This window comes from Canis lupus, chromosome 38, assembly GCF_048164855.1.
Source record: "Canis lupus baileyi chromosome 38, mCanLup2.hap1, whole genome shotgun sequence".
In the NCBI taxonomy this organism is placed as follows: Eukaryota; Metazoa; Chordata; class Mammalia; order Carnivora; family Canidae; genus Canis; species Canis lupus.
In genome coordinates this window covers 12,727,634-12,741,489 of record NC_132875.1, presented here as the reverse complement: position 1 = coordinate 12,741,489, position 13,856 = coordinate 12,727,634, and the positions used below count along the sequence as shown (strand labels likewise).

The window sequence follows — 13,856 nt, the reverse complement described above, 5'->3', positions numbered from 1 at the left end:
CCTTGAACTCATTCTTGTCCATATTCATTGGTCAAAATCCATTCTAGTAGATGAAATGTATAAATTACTAGAAACACACAATCTAAAGACTGAATCATGAAGAAATATAAATTTTGAATAGACATAACTATTAACAAGATTGAAACACTTCTTAGAAACCTTTCAACAAAGAAAAACTATGGTGAATTTGACCAAACATTTAAAGAATTGATAGGAATCCTTCTCAAACTCTTCTAAAAAACTGAAGAGGAATAAATACTTCCTAATAAAATTTATTATTATTTTATTACACATTATTACTAGACCGGGTCAGCTTTGCCCTGATACCAAAACCAGACAAGACACTTCAGAAAAAACAAAACTACATTGATGTAAGAATCCACAATAAAATGTTAGCAAACCGAATTCAAGAGAACATTTAAATGAATATACAACATAACCAAATAGAATTTATTCCTGGAAAACATGCAAAGATGATTCAACATATGAAAGTCAGTGTGATACACCATATTAACAGAATGAAGAAAGAAAAACACATGATTATCTCAAATGGTCTAGAGAAAACATTTGACAAAATTCCCCACCATTCTATTATAAAAACATTTAATAAACTAGGAACAGAAGGAAACTACTGCAACACAATAAAGGGCATGTATGAAAACCCATAGCTAACATTATAAGCAACAGTGAAGGTCTTTTTCCTAAGATCAGGAAGACAAGTCTGTCAGCTTTTGCCACTTGTCTCCAACATAATATTGGCATTTATAGCCAGAACAATTAGACAAGAAAAGAAATGAAGAACATCCCAACTGAATAGGGAGAAGTAAAATTACCTCTGTTCACAGGCAATACAACCTTATAAGTAGAAAATCCTAAACATTCTATTAAAAAAAAAAAAAACTTAAAACTAGTAAAAGAATCAGCAAAGTTCTAGAATACAAAACCAACGTGTAAAAATTAGTTATGTTTTTATACACTAGGAAAGAAAAATCTGAAGAGGAATTTTTTTTTAAAAAGCAATTCCATTTAAAATAGTTTAAAAATACTTAATAATAAGCTTAACCAAGAAGATGGAAGACTTAAATATTGAAAAGTACAAAATGTTGATGAGAGAAATTAAAGAAAACACAAATAAACTGGACATCCCATGTTCGTGGATCAGACGATGATATTGCTAAGATGTCAATACTACCCAAAGTGATCTACAGATTCAATGCAATCTCTATCAAAATCCCAATGATACTTTTTGCATAGATAGAAAATACATCCTCAAATTGGAATGGAATCTCAAGGGACCTCAAATAGTCAAATCAATCTTTGAAAAGAATGAGGTTGCAGGTCTCACACTTCCTGATTTCAAAACTCTCTACAAAGATACAATTAATAATCGAAACATTATTGTCCTGATACAGAGACAGATAGATAGACTAATGGAATAGAATAGAGAGTCCAGAAATGAAACTTTACAAAAATGACCGAATGATTTTCAACAAGGGTGTGAAGACCATTCAATGATGAAAGACCGTCTTTTCAACAAAGCGTGCTGGGAAAAGTAAATATTCACATGCAAAGCATGAAGTTGAACCCTTACCTTATACCATATACAATAATTAGCTCAACATGGACCAAAGGCTTAAATATAAACACTAAAACTATAAAATTCTTAGGAGAAATGTAGGGGGAAATATTTATGACATCAGATTTGGCAATAATTTATTGGTTATGACATCAAAAGTACAAGGCATCAAAGGAAAAATAGGTGTATTGCACCTCATCAAAATTTAAAAGTGTTACACATTGAAAGATACTGTCAACTATATAAAAAGGCAAGTGGGAGAAAATACTTGTAAATTATATACCTGATAAGGGACTAATATCCAAAATTTCTAAAGAACTCTTATAACTCAACAACAAAACCACAAACGACCCACTAAAAAAATGGCTAACAGACTCACATAGACATTTGTCCAAAGAAGATATATAGGTGGCCACTAATCATAACAAAAGATGTTGAATATTGCTAATTATTTAGAAAATGCATATCAAAATCACTATGAGATACCACTTCATATCCAGAAGAATGGCTATTATAAACGAACAAACAGAAAATAATATGTAAACAAGGAGTTAGAGAAATTGGAACCCTTGAACATAATAAGCTTGCACATCACTGTTGGGAATATAATATAGCATAGCTCTTGAGAAAAATACTATGGCAGTTCTTTAAATAAACGACACATAGAATTTCCATATGATCCAGGAATTTCACATCTGAGTATAAAGCTAAAAAACGCAAGGCAGGACTTGAACAGTTATTTGTACACCAATATTCATAGCAGTATTATTCGCAATAGTCATAAGGTGGAAACGACCCAATAGTCATCAGCAGATGAACGGACAAACAAAATGTGGTATATACGTACTACGGAACGTTACTCAGTCTAAAAGAGGAATGGAATTCTGACACATGTTATAACATAAATGAACCCTGAAAATGTATAAAGTGGAAGAAACCAATCACAAAATGATAAATATTACCTGCTTCTACTTATATGAGGTGCCTAGAGTAGTCAAATTCACAGAGACAGAAAGTAGAATGGTAGTTGTCTGGGGCTAGGAGTAAGGGACAATAGGGGGTTAATGTTTAATGGGTACAGAGTTTCACCTTGGAAAGATAAAAATGTTCTGGAAATGGTGGTGATGATTGCACAACCATGCGAATGTATTCAGTGCTACTAACTATGTACCTAAAAATAAAGTTATAAATTTTGTTATATATACACAATAAAAAAATAGTCCAGAATAAAAAAAAAGTCCAGTTCCATAAACAGAGGAAACCTAATTCTATGTTTAGTTTCAGAGACCACTTAGCTACCACTAGGAAACTCTGGTCTCAATAGAAGTCAAGATTTCATAATTTCTCAGAAATCAGAAGATAGGATAATAGACTATAACCTTCTCTCTAAATTACAAAAGCTTGCTGGGCACTTGGAAGATACTTTGGCTCAGAAAAAAAAAGAAAAATAGATCAAATTAATAGCTTTTCAGATTAAGTATTAAATAAAGCCAAGAACAGGGACATATCTATGTCTAGTCTACACAAAGACGACAGTCATTATCGTAAGGAAAAGGGACATTGAAGAACATTTGCTCTGCTTTAGCTAGAAAGAATCAAAAAAGGAAAAGGACAAGCATCGACAAAAGAACCCCTCTCTGTGAAAGTAGCTGCTCTGGTCAATCCATAACTGCCTTTAACACAAAAAAGAGAACTTTTCATGCAGTTGTAGAAATAGAAGTTTTCATATTTAACTGATATTGGGACTACATTATCTACCACAAATTCCACTGTTTCTATCCTTCCTTCCTAGGAAGAACCAAACTGTCTCAGAGGTAGAAATTTCAAAGACATTTCAGACTCTGCCTTTGGTTTTGTTTCTCTTTAATCAACACACTTTTCTGCTAACTTAGTAATTCAACTCTGGAACATTTGATGGGAGGAGATCCACTCTGTTAATGAGATGCTAGTACTAAATGTGGACCCAAAGCCTCTTTCTGGGATCCCCAGAAGAATCCACAGCCTCTAATATGATGGTGGTACAGACTAATTTCTAATACCTGATGCCTTCATGATCTATGTTTCAGACCTTGAATCTTGTCTTCAGGACCCACTGGAGCAAGGAAAGTTTAGATGTGGGATTCATAGAGGAAGCTAAAGTCGTAAAGGTCTTTATAAATATGGCTATGTCCTCCTTGAAACTGGGTAAAAATCCACACACACACACACACACACAAAGGTGGTTATTGAAGAGAATCAGATCCACTGTATCCACACGCCTCCAGAAAAGACTTGCTATTCCCTCCAGTAACCCTTATAATATCCTATTCATCCCACCCAAAAAAATAAATGACTTGTATAGCACTTTGTTCAAGATTTAAGGGCCATTAACAAGACTGTGCTTCCTCACTTGCTGTAGTTCCCAACCTAATACCATCCTCTCTCCAATCCCTGAGACAGCTGTTTAATTTAGAGTAATTGATCTATGCTCAGCAGTTTTTCATACACTTGCACTCAGACTCCCACTTTTTTTTATTCACTTGGGATAGTTATGCCCCGAGTTTACAGAAATGCCACCTTAATTCTTACAATTATTTAACCAAGGCCTTAGCTTGGTAAGTAAAATATGACCTCCCAAAGATGTTCATGTACTAATCTGTGAATATGTTATGTTACATGGCAAAAGGGGATCAAAATAGTAGATGGAATTAGGTTTGATAACGGTATGTGAGCAAGGTTTGGCTGGCCATTGCAAGGCTGGAAGGAGGCCCCTAAGCAAGGAATGTGGGAAGCCTCTGGAAGGTGGCACGAGTAAGAAGGAGTCTCTCCTACAGAAGGGAAGGCAGCCTGGCTGCCACCATGATTTTTGCCCAGTGAGACCCATTTGGAACTTCTGACTTTGAGAAATGTCAGATAATAAAATTGTGTTATTTCAAGCCACAAAATTTCTGGTAATTTGTTACAGGAATCCTAGGAAACTAATACACTAAAGATGCTTGATTTCCTCTTTAAAACTCCACTCTTACACATGTGTGGATGATCTTCTGTTATGTTCCTGAGAAAGCTTGACAAATTGATTCTCTGTATTTGTTGACAGTGGTAGCACAAAAGGACAGTTGCCAAGCATCCCTTTTTTCAGAATAAAGCACATTTCCTAGGTCTAGACTTTAGACTGTGATGTCACGCAAAATGGAAAATCTCTTTCTCTTTAAAGGTTGGGAGCTATTTGTGACTTCCCCAGTCAATTGCTAAAAGTCAGCTTAGATAAAGGATTGCTTGGTCTCTTAGAATCTACAAGGATCAATGACGATCCCTGAGCTCATAGGATCTCAATGTTCATTAGACATTTGATTCCTAGCTTTTATGAACCAGTTGCCCTTTAATAGAATCTGATGAAAGTGGACACACTTGAGTCTTTGCTTTAGAATAATTCGTAAGAGACTATACCCTGTCATCTACAGGATGCCTCTTAACGCCATTTACTCTTATGCTCCCCAATTACTATAAACCTTTCCTTCTATTTGCACATGAAAACTTTGGGGGTTCTAATTCGGGAGCTCAGTGGAAATCAGAGACATTAGTCTCCTACTAATAATATTTAGTTTAAGTAACTTAATGAAGGTTAAACAACTAATAAGTGAAAGTAATGAGCTATGAAGCCAGTCGGTTTGACTCCAAAGCCCATCATTCTTATCCAGTAGCTACTCAGCATCAAACCAGCAAAATCTTATACAGAATTTTGTTCTTTTATTAGAATATGATCATATACGTCATTAACTGAAATCAGGAGCTTAGTCTCTAACTGGGACATTTCTGCTTGCCTTTTTTTTTTTTTTTTAATAGGAATTTTCAAAGTAATTTTCGTGGAGATGAATTTTCTTTCTTTCTGTTCCACCAACATACCAGAAAAACATATGAAGTTTACATGTATGAAGTCATCACAATATTACATAAGACAGTATCTCTAAGAGCTCAATTTAATTTTTAATCTGCAAATTTCAATCTTGACGAACTGGGTGACTTAGTTTTATTCCTATGTCTTACTTTTCCTATTTGCAGAATAGAAACAGAACTCTAAAGCATACGGCTTAAAAAAAAAATCAACCGTTTAAAATTGACCTTTTGGGGGATGCATAAGTCTGTGAATTTTAACACAAAAACACAATTAGGCTACAAATGAATTTCATCACCCCCAAAATTCCATACTATTCTTTCACAGTAACACTCTCCTCCCATCTATCACCCTTGGCAACCACCGATTCCGTTCTCTATCACTACAGCTTATCTTTTCCCATGTGTCATATAAATGGAATCTCATAGTACGTAACTTTTTGAGACTGGCTTCTTTCACTCAGCATAGTATCTTTATAGTATTTATTAATAGTTTGCTTCTTTTGATTGCTGGGTAATATTCCTTTGTGTGGATATATTACAGTTTGTTCATTTGAGCTATTTCTGATTTTTGGCATTTGGGGGACATGTGAGCTATTTTTGGTTTTTGGCAATTATGAGTAGAACTGCTATAAACATTTGTGTGCAGATTTTTATGTAAACACAATTTCATTTCTCTAGGAAAAATAATGAGGAGTGGGCCAAGGCTTAATCAGTTTTCTCTCAAGGTATAAATTCCTAGAATGCAGAGGACAGTGGCTGAGTTGCTGGTCTTTGAAAAGATCCTGTAACATGGTATGTAGAAGCTGAAGAAAATTCTAAATTTTTTGTGATGATTCTATTAGAGGTCGATGAAAGAGAAATGAACTTACTGTCAACAGTAAAATCACTGTACTTGTTTGTTACATTCCTCTGGGTAAAAGGATTTTTAAACTTGGTTTCATATGTGGTTGCCATATTTTTTTTTTTTTTCACAGCATCACTGTTTAATTTCATCATATACTATCAAAAGTAGACAAAATTTTAAATGAATTATGCAAATTGTTTCTAAAAGTTATTTCTGTCCCATTAATTTAGAAGGCTTCTAAATTTTATAACTAAAAAGAAAAAAATTAGAAAAAACTATTAAAGATAAAATGTTATTGATTATAGTTGATAATTTTGGGTCATGGTTTCCCATTATAAATATAGAAAATAAAATGGCAAGATGCATGATTTAGTCAAGAGAATATATTTATAAATATTTTATTTATTTATTCATGAGAGACACAGAGAGAGAGAGAGAGGCAGAGACACAGGCAGAGGGAGAAGTAGGCTCCACGCAGGGGCCCGACATAGGACTCGAACCCGGGTCTCCAGGACCCCACCCTGGGCTGAAGGCAGTGCCAAACCACTGGGCCACCAGGGCTGCACAAGAGAATATATTTAGATATTCTATAGTTAAAAACTGTTGCATTTCTCTTTACTTAAATATGAAATAATGATAATAGTAAAAGTGATAATGTAATAATAATGATCCGATATATTATAAGAACTTGTATTAATTAAAAATTAAAATCATGTGTTTTGAAGTATCACTACCTCTCTGAAATACAGGTGGCAGTATATAATACTTGTGACTGAGAGGAAGGACTTTGCAATCAGACAGATCTATCTTAAAATTCCTCCTTAAAAAAAAAAAAAAAAATAACGTTTCCACCTGTATAGCTTGTGCAGTTTTCTTAAGCCATCTAAGCCTTTATCTGCAAAATAGGGAATTAATATTTACTTTAGAGGACTGTCATATTTTTTAAACTCCACAGCCAGAGAGCATTGTCTCTTCTTGGCAAACTTCCTTTAATGTGCCTCCTGGTACAGGGGCAGCACCAGTTAATTAAATATCATTTAGGACAACAGTGGTCTGAGAAGAAACAGAGTCTACATCTATATATATATTTGGGGAAAAACCAACACTTTTTTTTTTAAACCAGTTTTGAGGATAACAAATATTAATTGGTTTAGTTTCTTATTCAGTTACTGAAAGAAGAAAAGGCTTTATAAAAAGAGATGTGGATTATATCAATGAGGAGCAAAACTGATTTTTTTTCCCCCTCAAAAAAGGTCTATTAGACATAAGATACAAGGATCAGTCACCTTTTCATTAACCTCTCAAAATGAATCTATTTCACGACAGGCTTGAAAATGTTTTCTCTCTAAAAGCTACCATGCAGTCTTAACAGTTAATTGTTATTCTTATCAAAGAATGACCCACATTAACATTTAGCTTGAGGTCATTAGCATATTTATAAAAAAAGGGGAGTGGAATAAGCATTCTTTCCTCTGCCACTATTTGTTCGAGGGTGCTATAAAGGAAAGTTGTGAGAAAAAAATGAAGTAAATATTATTAACCAATATTTCAGACTTATCTATAAATATCAAAATGCCTATACCCATCTTAGCCCTGCACTGACAGCGTACTGATTGAATTTTAATTGCATTTAGATACAAGATGGTTTGGGGTCACTATGCCTGCTTTCTTGATGTAAACAGTGTTAAAGCAGTTAACAGAGACTATTGGCTAAGGATAGAGGTCATAATATAATCTCTTCATTTAGGTACATTGAGATTAATGATTGCAGCAAAACACTCTCTTTGATTATCCCATGAGATTGCATTTTTTTCCCTTGACACTATGGTAGGCATTCTAATACCGTGAAAAATGAACTACTTAAAAAGAATCCGAATATGGGCCACACTCAACAGTTTGGAAATTATTAAAAAAATGCTTGAGGTTTGAGTATGTGTCATAGGCAGATCATGAAGGTTTTAGAAATTCTTGTTTAAAAATTACTTCTTAAAAAGTTTTGTAGAGGGTGTCTGGGTGGCTCAGTCAGTTAAGTGTCTGCCTTCCCCTCAGGTCATGATCTCAGGGTCCTGGGATGGAGCCCTGCATCAGGCTCCCTGCTCAGTGACAAGTCTGCTTTTTTCTCTCCCTTTCTATCTGTGATCTTTCTCTCAAATAAATAAATAAAATTAAAAATGAAATAAAGTTTTGTGCAAGGTCGATATATGACTTTTGGCCTTCCATAGCTTATTTTATTTTTAGGGAAAAAGAGTTAATTTTTTTTTTTTTTTTTTTTTTTTTTTTTTTAAGAAAGAGAGAGGAAGAGAGCTTGAGGTCAGGGAGGGGGCCAAGGAAGAGGGAGAGAATCTTAAGCAGACTCCATGTTAAGAGCTGAGCCCATCCCATTCCAGAGCCTGATCCTGATCCACCCTGAGGTTATGACCTGAGGCCTGAAACCAAGAGTCAGTGGCTCAGCTCAACTGTGCCACTCAGGCACCTTAGAATTGTATTTTATTTTTTAAATGATTGTTTTCTTAGTTTGGAATCTGAAACTTTGTGTTAGGGTTGAGAAAAGTCACAGACATATCCAAGAGTTAATAGCCATGATAGATGCAACCAATTATTTTTCATTAATGTTAAGGGACAGAGGATATTTTCTCAGAGTTTAAACAGTTAATTGCAAATCTTAACATCAAAAATTTTAATGTAACTTGGAAATAAAAACAGTATTATTTAGTCCTATGCTGGAATTAGAGAAAAATCTGGTATGGTCCATTGTCTGAACAATGGGAAAGAAGAGAATGAGAGAACATGCCCATCTCATCTGTTTATGTATTATTTTCAGGGCAACTTTTTGCAGGGGAGGCAAGATAGGAAGTGTAGTAGAAGACTCCCAAAGTGTAAACTATTTTGAGAAAATAAAGCATTTGGCAGAGTTTGATTAGTTGCTAAAACGATGATTTCCAGTGTAAAGAAGTTAACCTTTTCCTATAAAATCCTTATTTCCAACACCATTGTGTTTTCTTATTGGGAAAATCTCATTGATTAAGAGTTATTCAATTATGAAAGTATTTTTGCAGAATAAGAAATAGCAGTATTTCTGCAAAGACAGATTTGTCTATTAACATTGAGGAAAAATTACGAAGAGTAGAGATTCTCTGTCTTGAATAAACTTACGTAGTATTTAATTATTTCACCTTTCCTTTTTGCTCCAGCATTTTGCAGAAGAGATGCTGGGTAAGACAATTTCTCATTTCACATACATTGGATCAATATATTTATGCCAAACACAAAGTACACTGAGCAATAACCTAATGAACTAGATGTTTGGCATAAATTTCCTGTTAAACTAGGTATCTCAAAGCATTCAGCTGTCCTTGGGCATCTGAACACTTAGCTTTCTTCTCTTTGTCCCATACCTATTTCTGTGCTTCTGAAGACATAGGCATTAAACTTGGGTGGTAGGAAAAAAATCTGTATTGTCAATGGCTTTTCCAGGATAGATTAGTAACTGTCAGTGGTGGTAATGGAGATGTTTAGAAGTCTGGAATTTCAAAACTATGTTAACACATATTAACATATTTTGGTTATATAAGAGTATTTTGCCTTTTCTTTTTTTTCCCCCTCATTGTTTTGTTTCTTAGGTTCCAACACATGAGTAAAATCATATAGTATTTGTCTCTCTCTGACTGACTTATTTTGCTTAGCATAATACGCTCAGATTTTATCTGCATTTTTGCAAATGGCAAGGTTTCTTTCTGATGACTGTGTATATATATATATGAAGGTGTGGGAGATATATATAATTTATTTATTCATCAGTCAGTGGACATTTGGGCTCTTTCCATAATTTGGATACTGTTGATACTACTGCTATAAACATGGGGGTACACAGACTCTTAGCTATAGAGAACATCTGAGGGTTATTGGAGGGGAGGTGGGAGCATGGGTTAAATGGGTGATGGGTATTAAGAAGGGCACTTGTGATGAGCACTGGGTATTATATTTAAGTGATGAATCACAAAGTTCACTTGAAACTAACATCCAGTTAACTAACTGGAATTTAAATAAAAACTTGGAAAAAATAAATAACAGATTTAAAAAAAAAAAAGAGTAAGCAGAGTAAAGTATGGCTTTTGGAAAGATATGTTAAGATTTGCCTTGCATTTCTTCTATTTCCACCTATGTGAATCTGGCAATGCTACTGATCCTTTCTAAATCTGTTTCCTTCTTGTAAACTTTATTTTATTATATATTATATACATAAACTTTATTTTATTATATATATATATTTAAGATTTTATTTATTTATTCATGAGAGACACACACAGAGAGAAAGGCAGAGACACAGGCAGAGGAAGAATCAGGTTCCCTGACAGGACCCTGATGTGGGACTCCATCCAGGACCCCAGGATCACAACCTGAGCCAAAGACAGATGCTCAACCAGCCACTCAGGAGTCCATATTTGTAAACTTTAGATAAAATATCAATCTCCTAAAGCTGTTAAAACTATATAAAGCATCTTATGCAAAAGCTTTAAATACAGATCCTGCCAGAGACTTTGTGTTTTATAAATACCAACTGTTATTACCTGGACATTGTTTTGGGTAGTTGAAATTTGGCCAGTACTCATTCAGTCATCTGACAGAAGGGGGGAAAAAGGGTAAAAAGGGAAAATCCCTGTTTGCTATTCTTTACGGCAACCCTCTTTCTGCCTTACCTACCCTGACAGGGGACTAGTCTCAGATAAATGGAATTTGTGTTTATAATCCATCCAGAGACAATGCATGCATAGTCCAGAATAGAAATGGAGGAAATGAAGAATGGCTTCATAGAGTGGAACACTCAGAAATTCACAGAATTTATGGTGAAAATATGTAGCCATGGGAATGAAATAAGTCACAAAATAAAGAGAGTTACCAGGTCTTGAAATATTTCCTTATGTGGTAGGTACCATCAGTCCCTCGTATTCCCTTTCTTTTTGTATGTAGTCTTGCTTAGATTTCAACACAGTTGAAAGAAGAAATTATATTTAAAGCAGGCCATTGTCTATGTGTTAATCATTAAATTTTTGTTGAGGAGAGGCTGGAAATGGTTGACGGGCATATGTCATGTTTTGGCCTTTTCAGACTCCCAGATTACTGATGTAAGGGGCCAAGGGCAGCTCTATAAGACGGGACACTCTAGCATGAAAATTATCTTGAGCTAAAGGCAATCAAGACTGTGCGGTCTCCCTTAACTACATAGAAGAATCTAAATTGGGGGTCTTTCCCAGAATAATGGTTATTAGCAGAGATAAATTTCATCTGAGTGACCCATCTGTATGGCAGGGCAAACATCTAATTACCAAACATCTGTTTTCCTTCCTGTCGCTCTGTGAAGTCCATTCCTTTCCTCCGGTGTCCCAGATCCCTACCCCTTCCCCGTAGTTCAGAATGACACACGTATCTCATTTTGCCTGGCTGTCTTTGGAAATTCCATGTCCGTGTGGATTCCTTGCACGCACAGTATCAAATTTGATTTTCTTCTGTTAATCTGTCTCATGTCAACTTGATTTTAGTCCAGCTAGAAGACTTTGAAGAGGACAACAATTCTTGCTCCCAACGTGGAGCACACCTGGAAATGATCCTCACCTGGTAGCATTCTAGCGTAATACCCAGAGCAGCAGCGATGATTTGGTTGAGCCTCTCGTATTCGGCCACCACAACAAACCACAGTGGAATTCAAAATGAATGGGATATACTTCTCTTCACAGCAGTGGTGTCCAGGCTGGAGGTCGTAGAGAACTCCATTACAACAAACCTGAAGTTGGGAGTTGAGGTTAAAGACATACCAGTTTAATTAAAAGCATTATATCGTCATATCTCATATGATACAATTATATTCTAATAAGCCTTGACCTGTTATTGAGAAAATTCAAAAGTTTGAAAAACGCATCTTCCCAGCATCATTTAAATTCTATATATGCTATTTGATATAATGTACCTCTTTTAGACTTCAGTCATGCTCTGTGCTCTGTTACCGCAGTCTATAAATATGAACTCTCTTTTGAATGTCAGTGCTCCCAATGTAAAGAAGATTTACAATTATTTTTAAGATTTTATTTATTTATTTATGAGAGACAGAGAGAGACAGAGAGAGAGAGGCAGAGACACAGGCAGAGGGCAAAGCAGGCTCCATACAGGGAGTCCGATGTGGGACTCGATCCTGGGACTCCAGGATCACACCCTGAGCTAAAGGCAGGTGCTTAACCACTGAGCCACCCAGGCATCCCAAGATTTAGAATTGTAAATGAACAATTGCCTTTATATATGTTTTTATTGTAACGACTATTTAATTTGAAAACGCATTTATGGAAACCTATCTCTCATTGCTCTTTTTTTAATAAATAGCATTTTCCTTATAATTTATATGATTACTTATTTATGAACCCAATCTTCAGACAAGGCAATTCCAACAGTCTTTTACATATATATATATATATATATATATATATATATATATATGATACATATATATGTATATGCCATAAGCCATCATGTAAAAAAAAGAAATTTATATGGAAATTAATTTTGAAAAGCTCTTTTAACAATGTGGTTTTTTTTTTTTCCAGGAGCTATAAAAGAAATTATGTGCTTGAACAATCAAATAATTATTTGCATGCTCACTTGAGGTCTGAGAGACTGACGCTCTGTATATATAACAAATCAAACGCTAACTAGTTGCTGAAATGTAGCTTCAGAACCTACACTTGGCATAGGTCATGTTAATTAGATAGAGGCTTCCTGTGGCAGGCAAAATCAACCACTGTTCAAGAGGTATTTTTCTTTTTCCATTTTGCACAATTGCTATTTCTAGCTTGCAATAAACATGTGAATCGAGCTCAATATATAGTGGTAGAACATGGATTAAGTCTTCAAAAGCACCATGAGTGTATTACTTCACTCATTTTTCAAAAATCATCAAAGAACAAAGAAATAGGGCTCTTAAATTCAAAATACACCCCTGCGGTTTCTCAGGTGGCCATGCTAAACCAACTGTAATGGAGTCCCTTTTCTGTCTTTAGTTATTAGCAGTGAAGATTCAAAATTAACCTAATGCCAAAGATAAACTGGGTGATCCTTCTCTTTGATGCCATACTCTGTGCGAAAAGTAAATTTTGAAATTAGGCCCCGCATTTAAGCAAAAAAATTATTGCATTCATTTGGGATTTAAGGACGCTGGTCATTTTTGCTTTCAGGGTAAAACAACGCATACCTTCCTCTTGTTTTATGACAGTGACCTAAAATCTTGCCCACTGTTGTGTGGTCTTAAAGCCTTTGTTAAAGTCCAATTCATATAAGATGTGTTTCTAGACACTTAAGCACATCTAGCCTTTTCTTTCAGCAAGCTTCTCTAGTCCTTTTTATTTTTTTAAGATTTTATTTATTTATTTATGAGAGACACACAGAGAGAGGCAGAGACCTAGGCAGAGGGAGAAGCAGGCTCTCTGCAGGAGCCCGATGAGGGACTCAATCCCGGGACCATGGGATCACGCCTGAGCCAAAAGGCAGATGCTCAACCCTTGAGCCACACAGGAGTCCTTA

General features: G+C 35.1%; 1 protein-coding gene across 1 annotated transcript in view; it reads right to left on the bottom strand.

The window, feature by feature from the left end:
* The window catches only part of USH2A (usherin), a 691,295-nt gene that overhangs the window by 174,630 nt on the left and 502,809 nt on the right, over positions 1-13,856 (bottom strand). The window contains exon 48 of the mRNA XM_072814508.1: positions 11,904-12,072. Within this exon, the coding sequence (XP_072670609.1) occupies positions 11,904-12,072 (169 nt within the window). The remainder of the gene's footprint in view (positions 1-11,903; positions 12,073-13,856) is intronic.